Source organism: Gobius niger (genome assembly GCF_951799975.1).
Source record: "Gobius niger genome assembly, chromosome: 6".
Lineage (NCBI taxonomy): Eukaryota > Metazoa > Chordata > Actinopteri > Gobiiformes > Gobiidae > Gobius > Gobius niger.
In genome coordinates this window covers 20669991-20694926 of record NC_136857.1, presented here as the reverse complement: position 1 = coordinate 20694926, position 24936 = coordinate 20669991, and the positions used below count along the sequence as shown (strand labels likewise).

Sequence of the window (24936 nt, the reverse complement as noted above, 5' to 3'; positions counted from 1 at the left end):
AATTCTGGTCCTATAATGACGAATCTGTGTCAATATCTATTGTTATCTTTGGAAGTGGTGATTTAATGATGTTGTATTTTGGACTGAAGTAGAGATATCCTTGAGTGTTTATTATTTTAGTATAACAATCATTTTTACCATACCATTTGTATTCAGAGCATGTAAAAGGAGTCTGCCTCTGTAGTCTGTTCACTTAGAACCTGATTGACTGTACTTTAAGTAGGAGCTGATCTTAAGTGCACTGCCCCACTCTGTCCAGGAGGTTATCCAAACACCAGGAGCTGTGGTACATAGAGTCCTGTGAGGGGGGGATAGATTTTCACTGTGGTTTCAGCCAATTTGACCACACAGTGGGAAAACACATGACCAAACACAGAAACCAGAGCTTAATAGTGTTTGTGAGTAAGTGAGTCTGGATGTTCTCTCCAAAACCAAACCCGGCATCTGTCAGACTCATCTCAGACGTTTGCTCCCAATCTCTGTGTCTGTTATCATCATGAGATAATTGAAGCTTTTAGATCACTGTATGCACTCCCATGAAGCAGGACATGGTTCCATGATGCATGTATGTTGTATATTTCCCATGCAAATGATTACACGTTTTAAATGAAACAGAGCAGTACCCATTTCTGAGGCGAATACTTTGCGGTGCATTCACCTGCCGCTCCCTGTCTCCCCAGGTGTGCCCCTCCCCGACTGTGCTTCTCGCTTTAAACAAAGCTCCATCCAGCAGCCATCGCCCCATCGTCCCAGCTTATTATTGTAATATTACGGCTCCACATCAAAGAGGCTAATGCTCACATAAGAGCCAGGAGCTGCTGTGGTGAGTGCGCAGTGGTATCCATTAGTCCAACAGCAGTGGACTCAGGTCTGTTTGTCCAGCTGCCGGCCCACCCCACACAGCTCTGCTCACGCAACATTCTCCAGGCTACCGTCTCGTACTGCTGCGCAAACTAACCTGTGATTAACCTGCCGTGGATCCAAACATGTTTTTACCAACCATGGCAGCTGTTTATAGATCTACTGTACAACTGTGTAAGGAAACATAGGGTTCATCTCGACAATAGACTACTATTCAGTGATTAGAGACCTTTTGAAGATCAGACTCAGACACCACAGACCCCAGTGCACAGGTGTCTGTATAGGGCCCCTCGACCTGCCCTCATTAGTGCTTCTCAGGGCAATTATTTATGTACACCTGGGTTTGTTTTCATGCAGTTTAATGTCATCTCAACTCCCAGTGCACCAACCACATATTGCATGGATTTAGGTAGGGGCTATGAAATAAAATGTGAAATAAGCAGGTACGGGTGGAAATCACTCAAGTTAGCTTTACTTCTTTTGGGTCCAAGGTGTTTTTTCAAGACAGTTAGCATTACAAATGAGGTAATGACATTCCACTCGTCCGACAAGCTAAATAATGGAGGTCATATAACAAACAAACCTGCCGTACCCATTAGCGTTCCTCTGAATCTTGTGGTCCAGAGGCATGTTCGATGGGCTGTGTCTCCTTTCCCCCCCCCCCCGGATCCCTCCCTCCTGACACTCTCCACCTCTTTTCTTCTTCGGGCCGCGCAGTTTGACCCCATTTGGCCTTGACACATGCATTTCTAAAGCTTTGGCCAATCAATACACGCTCTGCTGCCCGGTGTCAGACGCAGCCGCCGCTAATTGAAGCCAACAACAGCCCGTAGCGCGTTTGTATCCACCCAGAGATGATGAACGAGGAGGCGCACATTCACATGGTGATCACCCAGTCATTTTGGCATTGTTCACACGTCACAATATGCAACATTAGCAGAAACAAATGTTCGGCTGTGTTTGACAGCAAGACGAATGTACGGATGAGCGTCATGGTTGAAATAAAAGCTGTTTAAAGGAGACAGTGTTGAAATGACCATAACAAGTCAGCAAGTTTAAAAGTAGGGAGTAACGTTTTGTTTTGTTTTGTTTTGTTGAGGAAGCTGCAGTGGGTTTAGTGCTCCCCAGATGATGAGGAAAGACTTTTAGGGTAAACAAACTAGAGCTCAAAATAGAATAAAAACATGACGATCATCTTCCCCAGAATCCACAGTGGTTCATTAATGTTAGTAAGTGCATCTGGATGTTAGTGATCTGCAATACTTGAGCTTTAGCTTGTGTAACTAACAGTTTTGTTCTTAAAAATGTTATTACACACTTTTGTTGTGAATAGAAAGATAAGCAATATGCCATAAGAATAATGACAATTGACAATGACAAGCAAGGACAGCGAAGAACAGAGCAACCTAACCGCTATTTGTTATTGTTGTGACGAGCAAAGTGGCTGCGGTCGTCGATTGTGTGCAGGTGCAGCTTTGGGAGACTACGCATTCGCAAATCGTTTTCACTCCAGCGTCTGCGTTGGATCACCGCGGCAACCTCCATTCACGTGTAAGGAGCCAGAGTCAGAATGACAGTCGGGCTTGTTTTTTGGAACGTGCAGTAATTATTTCAACAGTAGTAGTAGTAGTCAGACCCAGCTCATTAATAATGCATTTGTGTGTGTGTGTGTGTGTGTGTGTGGAGCGAAGGCAGCAGTTCCAAGTCTTTATTCACACATTCAGTTAGATCAGCAGGCGACCCCCGGAGCCAGTCTGTGCAGCAGCCAGGGCGAGACAACAGCGCTGACTGTCGCTCACTGTACGACGCCGGTTGCGCTCAGATTACAAGCCGCTAAACAAAGCAGGCCGGCGCTAAATGAGCCACACACCAACGTAAATCCCACAGACTTTGAAGTGTAGACCTGCTCGAGTCAAGGAGAGCGCTTTGTCACAATAAATACACCTGCCGTCCTTCCCTGTCCAACCGCCTTACATTCACCTACTAAATCAGGCAGTGTCTGAAGTGTACGGTGCCTGTAGCTGTTGTCTACAAAGTCTCTAACAAGCATTGAAGAAGTATCGGTATGGGATGGCTTTTCTATTGTCAGTAGGTCCGATTCCAGTGCTTTGGTGATAATTTATTTTACGCAATTGCACCACTGCATATCAACTGGACACAAAAAGGGAATAAATGAATAGCTATTTAATATTCAGTGAAACCAAAAGGACTTCAGGGAGAGGAATGTTTTTTTTGTCTAGACAGGTTTATTTTTGCTGAATTGGTAATGGTACTACGTCATTACCATAACCAAACCAAATCGAATAGGGCTGTCCTTTAGTGTTGGTGTACAAATATTGCTGTGGGCTCTAAAGCTTACTGTATTGTAGACTAGAGCCTAGTGTTGGTGTGTGAGTATGAGCTGCGCTTTTGGTTTGGTTTGTCTTTCATTGGTGTGTGTACAGAGCAGACCACAGACCTTAGCCTGTAGACCGGTTTCTGTGCAGCAAATGATGCATTGCACTGTCTGATCTTTTGTTGTTTGTGTGGGTTTTTCACTTCTGGTGCTTTTGTTTTCTTTAATCTGACATTGTTTTCGTTGTGTACTTTCACTATGCTCATCCCACACATTAGATCTTTGCGGGGACTAATATGCTGTTGTAGTCTGTGGAATGGACACCTACTGTTGAGAAATGTAAAAAAAATAACATTAACAAATGGATCTTTTTTCTCTCTGTGATACATTTTCTTTTAGTAGACTAACGGGCCTGCCTATTTTGGTGGCTCGTTCAGTTGAACCACCCATTGGATTTTCTTTTGTTCATCCCGTTTTTCTTTTGATATTGTCGCCCTCCACATTTTGCCTCAGTATTGCACCTTCTGTTCTCCCCCCACCTCCTTTTAACCAGGCTTTCCTTTTCTTAACCCCTCCAGTGTGATCAATCATTGATGATCCCAGGTGTCCCAGACCTCAAGTGCCTCTCTGATTGGACGTCCCATAGGCCCTCCACAGCCCCACCTCTTCTCCACATCAGTTAAATCTCACTCTCCAGGCTTCTTACCCGCTCTCGGTCCCCGCTGCCGTGCCTTATCGCGCCCGGGCCGTGCTCTCCCCTCCGGACCATCCAGAGAAGCCTCAATTAAAGAAGCAGTGGGGTTTCCTAAGCCATTAGCCGTATTAGTGTTGGGTCCATGCCCATGGCCCCTGCGCCGACAAAGCCTCCTCTGAGCTTCCTGCTGCAGTTTGCTCAGTGTTTGTCTCCAGATCACTGACTGTAAAGAGGCCTGGATGGCACCCACTGAGTTAAGAGAGTCTGCGAAGTAATCTGGAATTTTTTGAAGTCATGGTGAATTAAGAAGCAGGCGTCAAGTTCACAATGAGAGAAGCAGTAGTATAAAGGATAGTTTCGGGAAAAGTTGTGATTGCAGACACGGAGGGAAGCACAAAGCATTTCTGTCAAATACTGAGAGAGTTGCAATGTTCTGATGGGTGTGGGTCTTTTGCATGCATAGAGCTGTAGTTGCTGCGTTGTTGCTATTGTGCCTTCACAACTATTTGCCACGTCCCAGACTTAGTAAAATGAAATTAAGTTTCTAGACCATAGCATTGTGCTGTGCTTAATTCAAGTTAGAATCACTTATTGCCTAAATGTGACATTTGTTTACTGTAAGACTTGAAGCCATCAGCTGTATAGTGCCCAGATGCTTGTAAAGAAATCATCTAAAATAGTGTTAATATTTTTGTTGTACTGCAACAATGCTAGTGGCCATGTGGTACATTGTCTTATTGGGGAATTGGGGGTTTGAATCCCTATTCTTCACTCAAGTGAAAAGAAAAGGGACGAAAGGAAAATGCTGGTATAATAGTGGGACCGTATGTCTGAGCCTGATTACAATGCATGTACCTGTTTCAGCTCCTATAACTCATTCTTAATTTGCAATATTTTGTTGCTGGTACAATCTTTTATTCTTTCTTTATGTTTCCCCACTTTTTAATGAATTGCATCTCTCGATTGGCGCTGACATTTGTGGATTGATTCAGAAAGATGATGCGTGAGTGAAAGGCTGATCGTGATTAATGACTTCTCGGATCCTCCCCGTGCCTCCTACAGCTGGGTTGTCATACGCTTAACCTCTTAGCACCTTTTCTTTGTCTCCGGATCAGCGTCCAACACCTCGGAACCCCTGCGCGGGCCAGTCGTTCTCATCATCAATCATCTTTGATTTCCTGCCAGCGCCACAGATAGCACCTACTTGTGGAACACCCAATCTCAAATGCATCTCTTCCTAAAAAAAAAAAAAAAGCGAGATGTAGAGAGCACAGTCTATTAAGCATCTGACAAGTGAGGACCTCCCACTCTTCCAATCTCCGGAGAACTAAAGGACCAGTGTGTTGTTGTGGTTGATGGTGTGATGGGGCGGATAAGGCGTGTCTCTGGGGCATCCATTTTCTTTCTAATGAAGCTGTCGGTCACATGGGCTTGTTGACAGAAGGCCAGGATATGAGTCCCACCTGCCCGCACTCCAAGCCGCCAGCTCGTAGTGTGAATGGAGGTCTCTAGTCATTGTGGATGTGAGAAAAGAGGGCGGAAATTGCAATTGGAAATATTATGATTGGATCTTGGCTTTGTGCTGTTAGCAGTGGATAATTTCTATTGGACAGGAAAGACAGCAGTTAATCAAGCCCATATGAAGATGTAACTAGGTTTGACGATTATTTTTTCTTGAAGTTGGATGTTCTAGCATTTGGCTTGCTTAAGTATCGCTAGGTCAGTTTGGTGTAAGGACAAAATGTATGCAGGATGAGGATAAGTGGTACTAAGTAACTTGTTTACTTTAATAAATCCTTTTCGCAGTCCCTCTTGGGGTAATACAAGTGTTAATGGGATACACCCCCTGGTGTCTCTGGCCAGAAAACCACACTTGCAACTTCGCTGCCACCGTGTCGGAGTCACCAATAGACACTAATGGAATCACGAAGAAGAAGCTAACAGGCTAACAGGCAAAGCTAACTGCGGGCTAACGGTGTTTACAGCCAAGTTTGAGTGAAAAAAATTATCTCCATTGTGTAATTGGATGTGCAATATCCCTCTCCCTTTGTCTTTTCTGTCAGTGTAGTATTTACTCTCACGAGGCGCTTATGGCCTCTAGGGACAAGAGTTACTTAGTTTTGCTTTTACCATAGCCTTCGAATTACACCGGCATTGGTAACTATATTAGTTTTGCGATATGAGCAAATATGTTTTATATTTCACCTTGTGATTAATTATCCTGAGTGCAATATGCCATATCCAAAACAGTTCTAGTCTTAATTACAGATCTGTAATGGATGAGTTGGAAGACAGAAGCGTTGTACTTTTACATGTGTTACTTGCACTGTATTATCATCTAAAAGATGATCTGTTTCAAGGTATTATGCTTATTGTTCAAACTTTCTGAAATACACATATTGCTTCAGTTTGAGTTACAGGTAAACCTTGAGAGCCTTTTGGTTGTTTAACATTAGATAACATTGGCCTCTTTGAATTGAATGGCACATGAGAAACACAAACGGAAATAAAACCTCATCGTTAAGTATTCCTTTGCATCATGATTTTGTGCTCTGTGAAGCACAAGATGACACGATGATATCTGCCATATTACAGTTTTGGCATGTTTCCCAATAACGGCTTAGCTTTATTGATTTTCTCTCTACTTGCATCCACGTGAACTTCCTTTTGTCACTTCCTTCACTGACTTGTTTAACCAGCACTTTATACCCTATAGAGAGCACTATTAGCAGGAAGTACTCTCCAGGAGTTGCTCAGTGAGCACAAAATGACCCCTGCGGACTGTACGGGCCGGTCCACAGTGAAATGTGAATTAGGAACGCCTGTCACCGCTCCCTTTTTAGAGATTTGGTGGGATTATGTTTGCATGGGTGCTCTGGCCACAGATGAAACCCGCTTTGGTCAGAGTAGGCAGTCTTTGCATACAAGCGCTAAAACGACTGGTCACGCCATGGAGGTATTCAGCACTGGCATTGTCAAATGATCTTTTCTTGGGGTTTTAGCGGTGTTAGCTCGTATCTAAAATCCAGAGACAACTGCCAGTTTAATGTCGCACCTCCGTTTTGTGATGACAAAAGGATGTAATGTATTCCGCTGAAAACGCAGCCACCTGAATTGTCCGTGAGTCTTCAGGCGGAGACAGCAGAGGCGTGAGAGGAGTGGATGCTGACAAGGGAACAAGTTCAGGTCATCGCTCCCACTCACTACGAGCTCCAGTGAGAAAGTTCTGGGGAAAAAATAACTCACCTGTGAATCAGTTTAGATTTTTATCACTGCAACCTTGGTGAACAGTGTCTATTTGGATGGTTTCAGCCTCTATACAATCTAACCCTCATGAGGGATGCGGTGTTGCTTTCCAAAAGACAGTTTAACTTTGTTTTAACGGAATGACAAAGAAATACAATTTGAATATACTGTACATCAAAACAAGTACTGGTTACGAAATACAAATGTCACACTCTGTCCCCTTAGCAGATAATTTCTCTGATACAATGGCCCCACCATCATACAGTTGGGCCTTAAGATATACATTGTAGTTTAAGCTCGATCTATTACGTTGTTAGTTATTGAGCCATTAACCAAATGGATGTGTCACCTCCTGGAATTTAGCTCACATGTCCAGTCCAATTATTTTGATGAACTAAAACCCGCATGGTTCATCAGGCATGTTTGGTCTTTAAGCTGATGTGGTGTGTGTCTCTGCTTGCTGATGTAATGCTATAACCCTGCAGCATGTGCCTTTCCGAGTTAACAGCCGTGCACGACAGCGGCTCTTAAGAATTCTGACCAAACATCCCGAATATGTGTGGCATCCACAGAGGCGCCGCGCATAGCAGCAGCCTGGGTGAGAGCACAGTCGACTGGGAGAGGAGCTTGGGGTGGGGTGTATGATGGGAGGTGGGAGGGGGGCTCTCTCTCTCTCTCTTGAGTCAAAGGTTTACCCAGAGGTCATGTGATTCTTTCATGAATAAAACAAATCATGCTCTTCTTTGGTCTGTAGTTCAGTCCAGTGGGATCTTGTGTGGGGATGTCTTCCATTTTTGCTTTTTTTGTTGATCTTTTTTATTAAATTGGAGCTGAGATTTGTTCCCTTGAAACATCTGTGCTGAATATTGGTAATAAAAGTTGGCCGGTGTGGTTGCATATGGCATTTTGACTTTTATGAAATAACAGTTGTTGCAAATGGAGACCAAAGGAAGCAGTTTTTGTAGGCTTTGTTCCTAACGTGGTTTGAAATTATGTTCTTTGAGGAAGGGGTACAGTTCCTTGACAGTATTTGCTTGTCTTCTCTGCGCTTAAGGTTTCGGCGGGGTCACTGAACACCTCAAGAACATCCTTTTGTATATGTCTGAATATGAATCGTTTTGCCCTGTCTTTCGTGTACGTGCATTTGCTTGCTATTCTGTTAAAAAAAATATATTCAATAGTTACGTTGGCCTATATTCTAACAAATGAGAAGTACTAGATCTAGGCCTGTATCATTTTACAGATGTCTCTTACTGTTGAAAGTAGGTCATTTTTTTTCGGTTCCGTCTTGGCATAAATCCTATTATGCTCCTTTTGAAACATCCGATCTGGGTGCATTGGCCATAAACTTGGCCATCACTGGTGCCTGGCTGCGTATGGCACTTTCCCCCCGCGCTGGCTCTTTTATTAAATAACACAGTGGAAAATGATTCTGGATAGTTCCCAGAGCCCTCTGAATCATACGACGACACCAAAATGATTACTGCAACCAAAAAAAAAGAATAAACTGTACGCTTCTGTGTCCTAACCATTTACCAGTCATCCCCAGACAGTGTGACAAGCTGATTAAAATGCCCACAGACGAAACGAGCGAGACCACCACTCTCTATTCACTGCACCCCCGTCGCCACGACAACCAGCACCACAATGGCAGCCCCAGTCTCTTTAGCGCGCTGGTGAAAGAGGGGTCTGGGAGAGTTGCGCTTGTCCGGCCCGTAGGTGGTAATGTATGCAGAGTTTTAGCCCACTACTGCCTTCTTAGCATTAGCGTCAACAATGAGCATACTCACATGTGCTGACGACGGAGGCTTCATCGCAGCATATGGGCTCTCTGCACCACTAACTAACCACAGGAGAATGGCTATTTGTGAGTTCTTTGTCTTTCCGGAGGCTAATGCTAATGACTGACTCGTCATGCTTCACTCATTATGCTGGGGCTGAAAGTGACAGATGCAGCCTATTGAGTTGGAGCCGTCAGTCAAAGCAAAGTCGACAAAGATACCTGTTCATTGGTTTGATAGACATGGGCAATGAAGGAAAACTTATGTTATGGACACGCTTTTCACTGAGCATGGTACTGGCACTAGAGATGCACCGATCCAGCATTTTTGCTACTGATCCGGATACCGATACTGGGGTTTGAGTATCCAATATTTACCGATATCAAGAGACTTTCTTAAAAGTGGCTTTCTCTGAGTGAAAAAATAAATTGACTCTTTTTTCAATTTGAAGATAAAAAGAGTAAAAAAAAAAATCATCATGATGGTACAGATCAATTATCACTTATATACAAACTCTTGGATAAACATTTAACAAGGATCACTGGACATTTCTACAAAATATCCTTGGGTATATGTTGCGTTTAGCTTACGTTAATATAAACGACTCATCATAACAAATATGTTTAGTTATTTCTTAAACTAAAACAAAACACTTGGCTTCAGCAGTGGTTATTTTATTTTATTAGGCCATTAAGGTATTTCTATTATAGTCTCTGTCCCAGCCTTGATTAGTTTTTGAGCATGCTCCCGCTAGTTTTAGCATACTATTGCTAACCGCAGAATCAAAAATACATTTGTGGAGGTTAAAACTATTTCAGCAACTGAATTCTCCAGTTTCTAAGCTTTACAATGACATACAGCATGTCCCTATTCACTTAGATATAGGTGGTAAAAGGTGTGTTCTTAAGGCGTTGAGAGACAAAACTGGTATTGGTTCAGTATTGCTCCGAAATACTAGTATCGGCTCGGTGCATCCCCAGCTGGCATATTCCGCTTTGGCCACCACAAAGTCCAGACCTTGATGCCATTGAGAATCTGTGGGATGTGCTGTGCAGTGGACCAACTCTCCCATCATCAGTGCATTTTGTGACATTGCAAAAGCTTATCAAAACAATGCCACAGCCATGCTAAAATCAATGCTAAAGGCAGTGTGATTTATGATTATGTCGATTTAATCCAGTTAAATGAGGTCACCTGATATGTTACGCATCACAGTTGGAATGTAAGAATAATGTTATTTTGTCAAAACTCATCTTATGCTAAATATTGTCATAGGCAGTGCACATACAACAATTAAATCAGTAATGTCAATATAAAGAATGAAATCATAGAAATGTGAAAAAGAATATGGACATGCTACGACTAATTTCTTGTCTGATTGCTGTCTTAAGAAATAAGATGAAAAATGCCTAAAGGGAAAACATGTTGAGCTGAATGTTATTACACTGAGCGCTGGCCATACGATCTCTGATAGTCACAGTGGGGATATCCAATCAAGTTTATGTTACAGACCCCAGGGGAGCTTTGAAACGGGCCTGGAAATTTGATTGGGCAATATGGTGAATTGCAATTGATCTGCTGAACAGTTCTATAATTAATCCAGAAAATATATTTTTTAGCGGTACAGTCCAAGTGGAACTACTGTGGCAATAGGAATCCTGCTATTATTCACTATGGTTAGGTGTAAAGGCAGTGTATTGTTTTATCCAAATTAAATGGGCTGTTGAAGTCCAACATGGAAAGCAGAGGTGGGTAGAGTAGCCAAAATATTCACTGAAGAAAGAGTAACGTTACTTTGAAATGATTTTACTCAAGTACAAGTAAAAAGTAATTACTTGAGTAAATAATTACTCCAGTAAAAGTGAAAAAAAGTACTTGGAGAAAATGTTACGTGAGTACTGTGTGCACTGAGTAAATTTTACACAAGTAGAACTAAAAAGTACCATATGATAAAACTACTCAGCACAGTTTCTTCAGTACGACCCGCCTCTGATGGTAAGTGCTTGAGCATAACTACAGTGAAGGAAGCATGACAAACAAGACTGACCATTCTGCTATTGTTTAGCTTTGATGGACTTTGTACCAGGATGTTGCACATGTGTGCCACACATTTAAAGCTGCCTGACTAATTTTAAATCAAAACACAATTTAGATTTGCAATTAGCATAAGGGTAATAAGTTTGTTCTGTGGAGGGCCGATTTTCTTCATCATCAAAAGACTAAATGGCGAATTCTCCAATTTTAGGTCGAAGTAAAGCATCACTTTCTACAAATGCCAGTGTGTGTTATACCATATGACCTAAATGGGTGTCTGCTAAGACAGTTTAAAGGGATTAGTGACAGTGTTTTTCCCATTTCTAGAGCACTTTAACAGGCTTTTGATCTCTGATTTGCGTAATAATATTCCTCAAAATCCTCCAGAAGTATGATTAAGGGCCGGTTTTGGCCCCTGTGCCTGACGTTGCCTACCACTGTCCTAGGGGTTGTAATAAGTGTAATGTGATTATGCAATTTCTCCATCTGTGAGATCAATAAAGTACCATCTTATCTTATCTTATCTTATCTTATTTTTTATTTGTTTTATTTGTTTCGCAGTTCAGTCTTGCTTTTGAGTCTAATCCCCATCGTAATATTCAGATATAACCGTGCAGACATACATACAGTACATAAAGTATGCACACCCTATGGTCTCCCTCATCCCTCTTGCCTTCCGCGCCCAGTCATGATTTCTTGTGTTCCCTGGTGAGAACTGACTCCAGTGGGAGGCCGGCCCCTCTCAGAGCTGTAATTGTGGGGGATTTGTCAGTGAGCGCGCCGACCACTGTGGTGGAACTGTGTCAGCACAACCTAATGTAAATATGTAACTGGCGCTCTCTCACATGCACTTTGTGGCTGTGATTATTATTATTATCCCATGTTCTAATGCTGCGCTATTTCGGTTTGGCTTGTTGCATTAGGAGATCAATCATTCAATATTTACTCCATCTCCTGAAACGGGAACAGAGGCATCATGTTTCTTTGCTGTACTAAAAATGTTATGCCTCAAAGTATACGTTCATGTAGGATTTCAGATATTTTTGACAGAACGTGGCTGTGATAACTTTGGGCGGGACAGTTGTCAGTCAAAGGGATGACACAGCTACATGTAGACGCCATTTCATTTGTGTCGATCACAATGTGCTATTTAGAGTCACCAAACTACCCAACACGTGCACGTCTTCGGAAGGCGGTAGGACAAAAATGCCTAAGGGAATACATGATAGTTAACTGTCCACTACATCTGTATAACTCGTGCTGACCGCTGTTAGTTTTGTGTGGGTCAAAGTTAAAGTGGGCCCCGGCTGCTGGTGTCAATCATTGGTCTGTCTGTTTGGGCCTCCTTCAGCGCGCCCTTTGATCCTCAGGCCTCTGATGAAGAGTTACAGCCCGTCATATCTGTGACAGAGCCCCTCTCCTCTTTCTCTCACCTAGTCAGGGTCATAGGTCAAAGTCATGCTGTCGTCAGAACACGCACTCTCACGCTTATACAGTGATGGTAGCTGTTGTTATTATGATTCTGGTTTGGAAATTTAATTGTGTTTTATCTCGGTCACTGTAGGGCTGGGTACCGCCATGATATCAGTGTGGTATTGGAAAAAAAGTTTAGGTATTTACGGTATTGGAAAAAAAATGTATCCAAAGCAGGTACTGGAAAAAAAAAAAAAACATTATATCTTTCGGTCCAAGTTTTGATGTTGTTGGTCCAGGCACAGCATTATAGTAAGTGACTTGGTTGGTTTCCAAATGCAATTTTTTTTCTTTTCCGACCCCCCCCCTATTTTTAACATGATTTTTTCCTTATTTTTACCACTATTTCTCCCAATTTTCTCCAATTTTTCCCCAAATTATTCCCCGTTTGTCACACATTTCTTGTTATTGGAGAGATAAGATAAGATAAGATAAGATAATCCTTTACTGATCTCATTCAAGAAGATTAACCTGATATAGTAACTTCCACACATTATTGTTCTGTTTTCTGGTTCTAGATGACAAATATTTTAGAATAGGTATCGGAAAAAGCATTTTTCTGGTATCGGTGCCAAAAACAAAGTATTGTTTAAGTACTGGTATCAAAAATAATCTAACAGTACCCAGCCCTTGATCTATGTCTAAGTGAAGTGGTCAAGGTTAAGTATATTCAATGTTTTTTTTTTTTTCTGTTTTCTGTTAATATTTGCTGGTAAATAGTTCGATAGATTAGATCTGAAGGCAATGACTGCAATGAGGAGCATTATGCAGGTCATGATATAGTTATAAATTATGCTGAAACATAGAGAAACAGCCTCGAAAAATTATATTGCAATTTTCTCAGATCACTTCGTCTCTTTGTCACTTCACTGTGACTAGTAAAATCCCTCATCACTTACTCAGAGGATGATGAAACTGACCAATAGAAAGGGCTCTATCTGCGTATAGACCTGCACGTCATTTCAAATATCATCACCATGATCAGAATGAAATGAAACATTGTATCATTCTGGCACCCGGCCCTATTCCAGTCACAGTGTTGAGTGTTGTTTGAATTAATTTGCTTTTTAACTTGAGCAGATATTCACAATCACAGCTTTTCATATGTGTTCCTTTATACAAGCACATCAGATGAATGTCCCCTGCGAACTCTTCTAATGACTGATGTAGGAGGCCGTTAGTCCCAGCACCTGTCTCTCCACTGAAAGGCTCTGTTATGGGGCAGTGCGTCCTCGTCTGCGCGCCACTGCTGTGGCCAGGGGAAGTGTCTTTTATGGTGGATCCGCTCAGAACAGCCCAGCAGCCCCTGATCTCTGCGCCCACTGAAAGGGACTCTATTTGGGGCAGTACAGAGGAGCCAGTCAGCGCACCGGGGGCTGCACAGACAGATCTCTGTGCCTTGGGCTGAAGCCACTGCTCAGAGAGACACCCATTGAAGTGAAGGAGGCGACGGAAGTGGAGCAGTGCCCAACATGTGTACATCTGCCTCTCATAATATTAGCTCGCACTCTTCACTGACCTGACTACTCTGGAACACATAACCAATTAGATTCAATTAATTATGACTAGATGACTGTTGTAATTGTCTAACAGGTTTGCTACTAAGACCATGCTGTAATTAAATAATAATAATTATGATGACATTTTGATGATATATCCCAATATATATATATATAAAAAAAAATCTCTGTTTCTCTTGATGACTTTATCATATTCAAGGCTGTTGTCAGTTATATATATTTTTTCATATTTTGTTGTCCCATCAGTCTGATTGGACAGATCGAAATCGGAGTATGATAATACTGAAGTTTATTTGTAGTCTGGCTGCTGGCTGTGATTTGATTGAGTGAAAGGGGAGCAGACAGGTCAGACTGCGGATGGATAAATCCGTCTCCGAGCAGTGAAGCAGAAGCTACAGTAAGAGCATAAAAAACAGGTCTCTTGATAGGACAACATCAACCGATCCCCAGGATGTTAGCGTTTCTCTGGAATACTTTATTACTTCAAGCTATTTGAGCGGATTTAAATTCGGCCAGCAGCAAGGTTTGTACATGATTGACTGACTATAGAGCGTCAGCATAAAAACTCAACACTTGGACCTGCAAGTTGTCTTTACTCTGATCTTATCCATTTCTCACTCTTCTGAGGATGGACAACTCCATGACCCTTTACTGAACCCGTCCACACATGTTATACCTGGAAAACATCCTTCTGGGTTGCCCTGCTATTTGTAATCCGAGGGGGCACCTGATTGGCCCTTTTCTACAACCTGTCAAATACATGTAGCAGTGGCTCGAATTTGAAACTGCAAAGGAGTTGGTTTAGTTTTCTTTCAGCATTATTTTGCCAGCAGACAATCGATTTCATCCACAAACGCCCTGCGTCACACATGTAGGCCTACGCATTTTCTGATGTTGTTTTTGGAAACTCTCCAATCTCATTCAATAGTTCTGGACATATCAGGAGGGACTATGAAATCCAACTGTCAGAAAAAACGCTGGGGTCTAAATTCACTCGACACACATTGTTGCCGCACGTCGACACAGAACAAGGCGTGTCACAGCTCTTTTATAGACTTCAACACAAGCAGAGGAGTGTTATTTCCGCTGATTGGTGATCAGTTATTACTCACTTACCGTGCGATCATTTAGCGCGGTGAGTGAGTGGAACAGCTAGAAAATGAGGCAGTGTGGTGGTTTTCTAAGGGAGAGAAATACAGATATTTGAGTTCGAATACTAGCACATTTGGAGTCCTTTCTTGCCTCTTTACTGCAGCTCTCATCTCTGTCCTAAAAGTACACAGCGATCATCCCAGACCGATGTACCCATGCGGCGTCCGTAGCCTATAGGCCAGATTTTCAGACCAGGGTGCGGCATGTGAACCTCCTAGTGCTCTAGTCTTTGTCAATAATAACCAGTTTTTGATCAGGAAGTTGCTGCTGCTGATCCGGGGCTGGACAGTTTTGACTTGGTTCGGGACGAAAGCCTTTGGGACGTTTAGTCACCCAATACTGCCTGACCTACAGTAGATTTCAGTAAAGCTTTGGCCTCTGTCTAAAGCACATGTCTCACTAAATCTCTGCTGCCATTAATCGGCAAACTCAAGAGGATATCACACCAATTGTTCCATCTGTGTCCAGAGTGTTCAAAAGCCTCTTGTCTGTTTTCTGTCGACTGATTCAGAGATGGCACTATGTCTGGGGCTCGGGGCCAGAATACCCCTGATCTCCCCGGTGTGAGGCTGTGCTCCGTGGCTCCAGTCCCGGTGTCTCCCGCTGTCCCACCACTGTCCTCCACACTCTCTCCCCTCTGCTCCTGCTGCCAGTGACCCCACATGTTTTATCAGACACTGAATAGCAGTCACGGCTCATTAGCGCCTTCAGAAAGAAGCGTCCACAGCAGACGGATATAAAGAAGACAGAGGAGACACCGGGCCATGAATTCACTCACTGGATCACAGTGTTGGGTGTTTATAGACGGCTGTAAATCCACTCCATACAGTAAAAACGACATTTATCTTTGGTAATGTCGCACTGTATTTGAAAGAGGAAGTTGTAGACCATAGTGTTAAATAGGAAACTGCATTATAGGCGTTCATCCCCATAAACAACTAATAGGCGAACTGTAGATGACAAATCTAGCTAGAGGGAAAAGATGGTTTGAAATAGGTACAAAAGCGCAGGGTTGTGTTTATTTGTTTTTTTTCTGTGTCTCATGCTTTTCTGTTTTTATATTGGAACATGAAAAATGTAATAAGCAGCATGACTTCAAAAAATATGAGCACATTGTGGTCTTCATCATTGAAAGCACAACTGTTTGAACGTGCTCCAGTTGAATCGATGCAAGAGGACACAGATGGGAAAAAAGGTCCACGTTTGTTCAATGATAATGAAATTCAGGCATACAATATATCTTGAAATAACACAGTACCAGTGCAAGTGCGAATGCAAAATGCAGAAACAAATGATTTGAGATGCACATGAGAGTATGTATTTTTAGATAATAAACAGTACAATATCCTTTGCAAACAATAATATCCTGCTCACATTTTTTTTATTTTTATTTAAACCTGCTAATTCTGTAGCATAGATAGAAGACCTCTGTATACCGTATGTTCTGAAATTCATGTGATGGTCACATTTATGTAGCTTTAGTATTTTATATTTCAGTCTTTCCACAAATGCTGATGATCCTGTGTGTGTTTAAAATGTGTGATCGGCTCATTCTTAAATGTCTTAGCAAACACACTTCTAGAACTTTTAAAAGTGAAGCAATAATTAATAGTAAAAGCGCATGTTTATTTTTAAGATATATTCCTTGTGCCTGATCGTTGCAGATACAGATTCAGCGCTTATGTTCCCTGGCGTCCTCATCTGATCTTTGAACTGCAAACATGTTTCTTGTCTTATTTATAGTTTTACTGCGACCTTATTTCCATGGGAACTTCCTCTAACCCATCGGCTATGACTGTTCACTCCGAGCTCCATCTGATCAAAACAAACTCGGGTAGAACATGAGGAACACTGAGTGGAGACTCCTCTACATTAGTTTACTTTTCCAAACCACTTTGGACGACACTGTTGAGAAGCTGTGTACTAAATGTTGCCTTCACAAGGACCTTTTGAAGACTAAAAATATACTATGGCCTATCTACTTTTTATCCACTTTGACGTGACAGACAGTAGTGGACAGAGGCGCCTATAGAGGAGGAAGGTCCCATACATCATTTCATAAGCCAGCTTTGGTATGTAGTGTTTTCATCCGCGGTGATGTCAAAGCGGCTATAAATAAACCCTGAGACCATTCTACAGGACGCTTAGTTTGGGGAAAGCGAGAGTAGCAGTCACTAAACCTCCTGAGAAAGTATGGAAAGTGCTCACTTGGAAGAAAGAGGACCTTTAAAGTTGTGGTCGCGGGAGAGTTTGACATTTAGCCGTGTATTTTGTTGCTAATCAAATCAAGCTGAGCAGCAGAGTGGAAAATCAACCTCTTTGGATTATTCCACAGATCATCTGGGTGTCAGTAAATGGCAGTATCGTATTTTGAGTTTTTTTTTTTTTTTTCTTCCAAATCAACACATCAGCTCACTGAGATGAGATGTAAAAACAAAGGCCGGACTTTTGTTTAAACTTGAGTTAACCGTGCCTCCAGCAGTGCAGGAAACTTAACCTACTTCCAAGTGACCAATTACCGTTACCATGGCCCTGGTGTTTTGATCTCCAAGAATGTCACACAAAAGCTATAATCAAATGATTGTGTAAGAAGCACTCAAAAACAATTAAATGTTGATTGAAAGAAGTTATTTAAATGTATATTATTTAACACAAAACCGAAAAACAATGAGAACATTTTGAATCAGCATTCAGTTCTTTCAGTTCTTTCACTCTTGCTTGGAAGTTAGTAGTTAGTTTTGAGAACTGGTTGAAAGACAAAGCGACTCAATGTCAATACCATTCATCCTGTAGTCCATTTTCTCTATCTTAAAACCCTTTCACCCGAGTAAGCACACATCAAGCATCCCCTAAGTCCTGTCTCCTCCCTCTCCTCTCTCCTTCCTTGCTTCTGACCCTGGGTGTGGAAGGTGTTCGTTTTTATTCCTCCTCTCCTGCTCATGAATAAGTAAGCGGGGCGAGGCTGAGACATATTTTCCAGACACTTCCAAACACACCACTGCTGTAGCCTCAGAATGCCCCCTGGCTACACTCACAGGTCGCTCCCCACTTTTGCTTTGTTCTTAAGCGTACCCCTGGAGTGTACAGACGTTTAGGTGAGAGGGCCTAATGTCGGAAAACCACAGTGCAACGTTACAGTGTTGTCAAAGGAAAAAAGTGTCATTTTCTTTGTCATTTTTTTCCTTTCATGTGAGGAAAGAGTTTGTGTTACATGGAGAGGGGGGCAGTGGTGCACATAGAGCCGTTCACGTTGTGACTCAAGGGTTGGCAGTTCGAACCACGTAGGTGCACACTGTCATTGTGTCCTTGGGCAAGACACTTCACTCACTTTGCCTCCAGTGTTTGACACTTGTATGATGGAACGTGTAAATGGGTGAGTGGTTCCTTGATGTGAAGCGCTTTGAGTGCCTAATGTAGGCAGAAAAGCTGTAGAAATGTGACCATTTACCATTTTATTAATTTGGAATAAATGCTATTTGGTCAATATTTTTATGTTTTATTGCATAAGGGGGCGCTTTGGTTTGAAATGGTTGTCCGGTCTGTCCCGAGCAGGTTGGTTGTGAACCATTGTATTGAACACCCACAGACCTAAATTTCAGTATGAATGGCCACAGTTTAAAAAGTACAATTTTACATGAATGTGTTTCCTCAATAAACAAATTCATAAAAATAAATAAATATGGAAGTAAATCTCAACTGCATCTTAAAACATGCAGTATACAGTATGCAGTATAGATTTCTACTAACGTGTTTTAAAACACAGTTCCTTTTTGTTTCTTTTTTTTTGCTCTCAATTAAATTATGGAAGCAAAAAAGCAGTCTTGATATTGGGGTTGTTCAGCTATATTTAAAAAACAGCGTCTGAGCTGAGCTAATATTATCGTTGTCAAACAGAGACACATTTTTGTGTCATTTGAGGCGGGTGAGCCCCCGTAGAACTGTTATTATGCAGATTCTGAAAGCATGGATAATTTGTGTAATCCATGTCTGGCAACATGGCAGCACATGTATGCACCACCTCTGTAAGGTCATAGAGAGGTCCCGGACAGCTCGTGAATATTTAACATGGTTTTTCTGTCTAATGGTTAGGCTGTCAGGGTGCACTCTGCTGTGAGGCGTTGACTGATGGGCCAGGGAGTGGGAAATGGGAGTTGTTTTTGTTGTGAATGCTTCAGTGGTAATAGATACAGTGGAGGCTGGTGTTCCGATTGAATCGAGTGCATTACTCGAACAAATGGGGGACACTTGCTCATAGTCACAGATATAAAACCTAAATATCTGCTGCTTTGTGGTTTCTGTACATAACAAAAACAAAACCGAGTACTTACTAATGTTTTTTGTTCTCTTATTTTTCAGGCATCAACAGAAAACGTAAGATATGAGTCCAGGTGATAAAGAGGAGGACATCTTCAAATGAACCAGGAATATATAGATGGTGAGGATCTGTTTATTGCCAGAAAGGTTTATTTTATTCCACTTGATTTTTAATTAATGAAAATTGAAATTGAAATAATTAGCAAATCTTAATGTTGTTCATGACTAGACTCCTTGGGTTCTTATTATGTCCTACTTAAAGGGGGAAAAAAGAAAAAGTGTCCGGTGGATGTGAGGACAGTTATAAGTCTTACCAGACACAGACCGATGTAACACATACAATAGACATAAGACACGACTCGTATATCACCAATGTAATTGTAATATTTTCCAGTTATTCACCTCAACTGATTGTATTCCTTTCAGAATATCTGCAATGCCACATGGAAAGGCTGAGAGCTGCACCCTGCTCCTGCTTCTCTCCACAATCCTCCCCTCCACCCCGGCTCGCACCTACCCGCGATTCTCCCGGAACGACACGTCGTTCCAGCACCTGGCCCTCCACCCGGACCCCTCAGTGGGCACCGTGTACGTGGGGGCCCGGGACCACCTCTTCCAGCTGGACGGGTTAGGGGGGCTGCGCTTGGAACAGGAGGAGACCACGGGCCCAGTCAGCGACAGCAAAGACTGCTTCCCCCCTGTCACTGAGGTCAGCTGTTCCCACGCCCGGAGAACCAGCAATTACAACAAGCTCTTGCTGCTGGACCCGTACGCGCGGGAGCTCATCACGTGCGGCAGCGTTCACCAGGGCACGTGTCAGAAGAGGAGCCTGGCATCCATACGAACAGTGCTCTTCTCCACCGAGCGGCCCGTAGACACCCAGCATGTGGCGGCCAACGACCCCCAGGTGTCCACCGTGGGGCTGGTGGTGCAGCCTCACACGGGGGACAGGACGGTGATGTACGTGGGGCGGGGTTACGTGGGGAGGGCCAACCACCCGCCCATCTCCACCCGCCACTTGTCCTCAGAGCCCGTGTTCTCCTACGAAGAGACGGCCAAGTTGGCGGTGGCGGGACGGCTGGCGGAGTACGACCACCACTTTGTGACGACGTTCATGCGCCACACGTATGTGTACTTCCTGTTTTATCGGCGGGATATAAAGTCCGTGTCCAGGGAGTACCGGACCTACGCGGCAAGAGTCTGCCTGGATGACACCTCCTACTACTCCTACGTGGAAGTGCCTCTGGTGTGTAGGTCGTCATCTGCCCCCTATAGGAACTACAACCTCCTGCAGGCTGCGCAGGTAACGACACTGATAAACCGGAAATACTGAACAACATGTGATCCAATGTGACCCAGTGAAATATAGGTTTCTGTGTTAAACTTGAATAGTTAAAGACCTCGTTAGATCTGAATGCTTTTGTTTTCAAACTATAACAACAACCTCTTACCACCTGCCTTAACTCAGTGTATTTTCTCCCGTTCGGTTTTCCCCAAATCTAAAAGCTTCTGGACTGGAGACCTACTAAGACCTACAAAACTGATCTAAATGGATCTTTTTCCTTGCATTGTTGCCGTGGTGTCGTCACTTTTTTCACTTTCTTCACTTTCTTCACTTTCTTCACTTTCTTCACTTTCTTCACTTTCTTCACTTTCTTCACTTTCTTCACTTTCTTCTTCATCTCATTTTTGCCGCTATTTTCCTTTTAGTCACTTTTTTGCTGCTCTTTAGTTGCTTTGTTTGTCACATTTTTGTGGCTGGTTTTATTTCATTAAATTTTTGATTGCGTTTTCATCCTTGTCTTCTTCTCGTTTTTGTCGCTACTTTGACGCATTCATCAAGACGCTTTTAGATTTGGGTAAAGCCAAACTGGAGATAATGTGCTCGGTGAAGGTGGGGGTTAAGAGGTTAAACTATTCGCCATCGTCTATACTCCGCCCTAACTTTTCTAACTTCAACTTCCTAATTCTTCATGGGAATGAGTTCTTAAGCATGATCTACAACATGGCAATGCTAACAACTTTAACCTTGCTAACAGAGCAGTGGTGTTGCTTTTGGGTGTTCAGTTGAGCTCTCTTTACTTCACAAATGTCTGCTTTAACAATCAAATGTAACTGGGCAAAATGATTTACCATGATAAAATTGTCTACAGGGGCTTTAATTTGATGGGCAATGGTTCGGGTCTTTCGTAAAAATTAAATGTGGAAACAACAGGCTGTGGGAACTTGGTGTGCTCTTCTGTAATGGAACAGGAAATCCATCAGTCACTATTTACTTCTACTGGGCATTGCAACAATCAGAGCTGGCCAAAGTGCTACATGTTATTTAAGTCAAATAATATAATAATGCATATTTAGCTTGAGCTACATACTACTTTCAACACCATTATATCACCTGTAGAAATGTCGATCCGGCTTGCATTAACCCATTATTTAAAATGGTTTAGTCTGGACTTTGCCAAATATTTGATATGATGTGGTGCTTAGTGAGTTAATACAGACTTGAATCTACTCCCGTGTTCTTGTTTCTGCAGGTGGGCCGTGGTACAGGCAGGGAAGGAGAGCACTTGTTGGGTGTGTTCTCCTCCTCTGTGAGCTCCTCAAACCCCATCCCCTCGGACGCCTCTGCTCTGTGTGTGTTCCCTCTGGAGGAGCTGGACCGACACATCGACTCCACTCGAAACCTGTGCTACACCCAGGATGGGCGCACAGGCGGGGGGGAGGTGCTGGCCTACATCGAGTACGAGGTCAAGTCCAGCTGCGCCAACCTTTTCCCTGTGAGACAATTACACTGCGCACACAAATATTCTACAGCGGCCCAACTGTCGAGGGGGGTAGATAATACTTTGCACAGGGAGTATATTAAGCTGCCCAATTCTTACTAAACCGTACATGCCTGAAATCACAAGCATTTGCTATGATATGATGATATGAGCACATTTTTGCCCACTTTAACATATTTGTCATGAAACAGCGTTAGTGTTTTGCTGTGTGCTGTATATGCTCTGTATGTGCTGATTCTGACAGCAACGTTTTTTTTACAAGAAAACACACTTTTGAACAGAGAGTGCAGTGCCTAATTAATATAGATGCAAGCATGAAAATGTATTGAATGCAAGTTCTTGTGGAGACGGGAACAATTGAAAAGGAACAGGAATTATGAATGCCCTCGGGCATCATCTGTAAATAGATCACCCAAATACTTTTTCAGTAAAGTTTTAGATTAACGCGATTAGATTGGCATGTAATGGACCAGTCTCTCCTTCCTTTTTGTGATTGCCCCAAAAGCTTGGGAATCCTCTTAGGATTCACCATAAGAGGATTGTGCCATAGATTAAAGAGGGCTCAAACGGAGCCAGCCAACAACTCCCTGCTTTTGGTTTTTGCCCAACCACCACTCCAAATCCTGCTTTCCAGTAAGTCGCCACTTTTGAAGTTAATTGGCCCTGAAGGACAAAGTAGAAGTTGAATAGTGAATATCTATTCTGTACCGCTCCTTATGTGTCTCCTCTTCAAAAACGGGTTCCTGATTTTTTTTTTGTCTCCTCCACCTTTGACACTAGAACGATTTCTATTTCATGATGTAGCATATCTTGATATTATAATACATTTCTTTTCTTTTTTTTAAAACAAAAACAAAAACAACAATATCTCATAGCCACTCAAGTATTCATCCTGTACAACAACTGCAAAATATTTTTTTTCTCATCTTTTATGCAGAAATATAGTACACAAGTATGAGTGTAGAAAAATGTTCATATATAGTCCACACTCAGTATATTGAAGAGGTAGGATTTGCAACACGAATACTTTCAGACTGACATTTTTGCTGCCACCCCCCGCACTAATTTGCTGTTCTGCTTTTTGACCCTCCTTGTTTACCTATATGCCCTTTGTGTCTTCAAATGTGGATTTCAAAGGAACTCCATTGCCTTCTTGTCAGCTCTCCTTATCAATCTCCTGATTAGGGCCTAGTTTGTATTGATCCGTAATGATCCCTTTAGAGTTCTGAGGCTTGGCACGACTTGAGTGGTGGAGGGGCAAAGGAGGGTTCCACCGGGGCCTTGTCTTGGGGCATCTGGGGCTTTTAAACAAGGGGCCTCATTACTCGGGCTGGCGACCTATAGATCACACACTATTTATTCTGTGGAAAGTTCAGATGAAAAAGCTCATTAGTGGTTTGCAGATCCTGATCTCTTCTGACCACTAAAGCTCTCTATAGATGCATATTTAAAAATGCATTAGGCTATATAGATACATCCAAATGGTTTACTGTGTGGGGCTAATGCACAGGGCAATATCTGTAAAACAGAAATGTAAGTGTGCAATATCGCATTATTATCAGCTACTTAGAGCCTTTTTGTGTGGCAGTCACTCATTTTTGCATCTAGTGGTGAATGAATCTGCAAAGAGTAAAGTTTATGTGTGCTCGATGATTGAACGAAATGGAATCTGACTGTTGTTCTCTGAAGTTGAACTAATTCTTCTCTTTAGTTCTGTTTTGTAAATCCTATTTAGCATGTGATTTACAAATGTATTCCAACCTAAACAATGCCCTTAAGCTCATGTGCCTAACTTATTGTAAAATTAAGTTGTGCTGTGATGGTAAACTCCACTTGGCAGTCAGAGAGTTTAAATAGTGCAGAAACTGATGCACATGTATGCGACAATGTGTGAGATCTAGATATTGGGTGGAGCCACAGCTGTCAGTTAAAATTCAACTGTCCTCTGTCGCTGTTTCACAATGAGAAAAATTGGATACAGCAGCTTTAATGTCCTTAGATTCTGATTTTTGCTCATACGAAATGGCAGGGAAGGTTACACCAATGACATCACACATGCATCATCTAATATGACTCAGCGTTTTTAGCTTATTTCCAGCTCTTTCTCGGTTTTGTTTCAGAACACACTGAAGGCATACCCGTGCGGCTCAGACCACACCCCCAGCCCCATGGCCAGCCGCACCCCTGTGGAGGCCAAAGCCGTGTGGAGCACCTCCGGCTCACGTCTCACTGCGGTGGCCGTCAGTGTCAGAGAAGGACACAGCATCGCCTTCCTGGGAGACTCCCGAGGAACACTGCACAAGGTGACCACTGTCGCTGACAATATTTTAATCATTTAAATGTGTCAAGGTGGTTATATGCACTTATTGAATGCCCCCAGTGAAGGTATGTAAACACACAAGACGGGTGGTGGAGGTGGTGGTGGCTAGCTGCCTGACTTTTTAAACAGAGAAATCATGTAATTGTTTACATTAAATGCACATGCATGGCACAACAAACAGAAGCAAAAATAAACCAATCAGTAAAATGTAACGACTGACCTGTTCCTTTTCCTCAGTATCAGTGGACAGATGCACATCAGAGTATTGAAGATTAAGCATGGAGATTAATATAGAGATGTTCCTGTTCCTGCAAATGTAGTTAAATTATTCTATTTTTGAAGGAACAGTGGCCGTGTGGTTAGCGCTTGTGCCTTACAGCTAGAAGGTCTCAGGTTTGAATCCAGGACTTCTTCAGGTGATTT

General features: G+C 42.5%; 1 protein-coding gene across 1 annotated transcript in view; it reads left to right on the top strand.

The window, feature by feature from the left end:
• Positions 1-24936, top strand: part of LOC306963822 (plexin-B1-like) — a 58734-nt gene that overhangs the window by 11958 nt on the left and 21840 nt on the right. Inside the window, exons 2-5 of the mRNA XM_079557531.1 lie at positions 19453-19531; positions 19837-20713; positions 21945-22187; positions 24314-24496. Coding sequence (XP_079413657.1) covers positions 19847-20713; positions 21945-22187; positions 24314-24496 — 1293 coding nt within the window. The 5' untranslated portion in view covers positions 19453-19531; positions 19837-19846. The remainder of the gene's footprint in view (positions 1-19452; positions 19532-19836; positions 20714-21944; positions 22188-24313; positions 24497-24936) is intronic.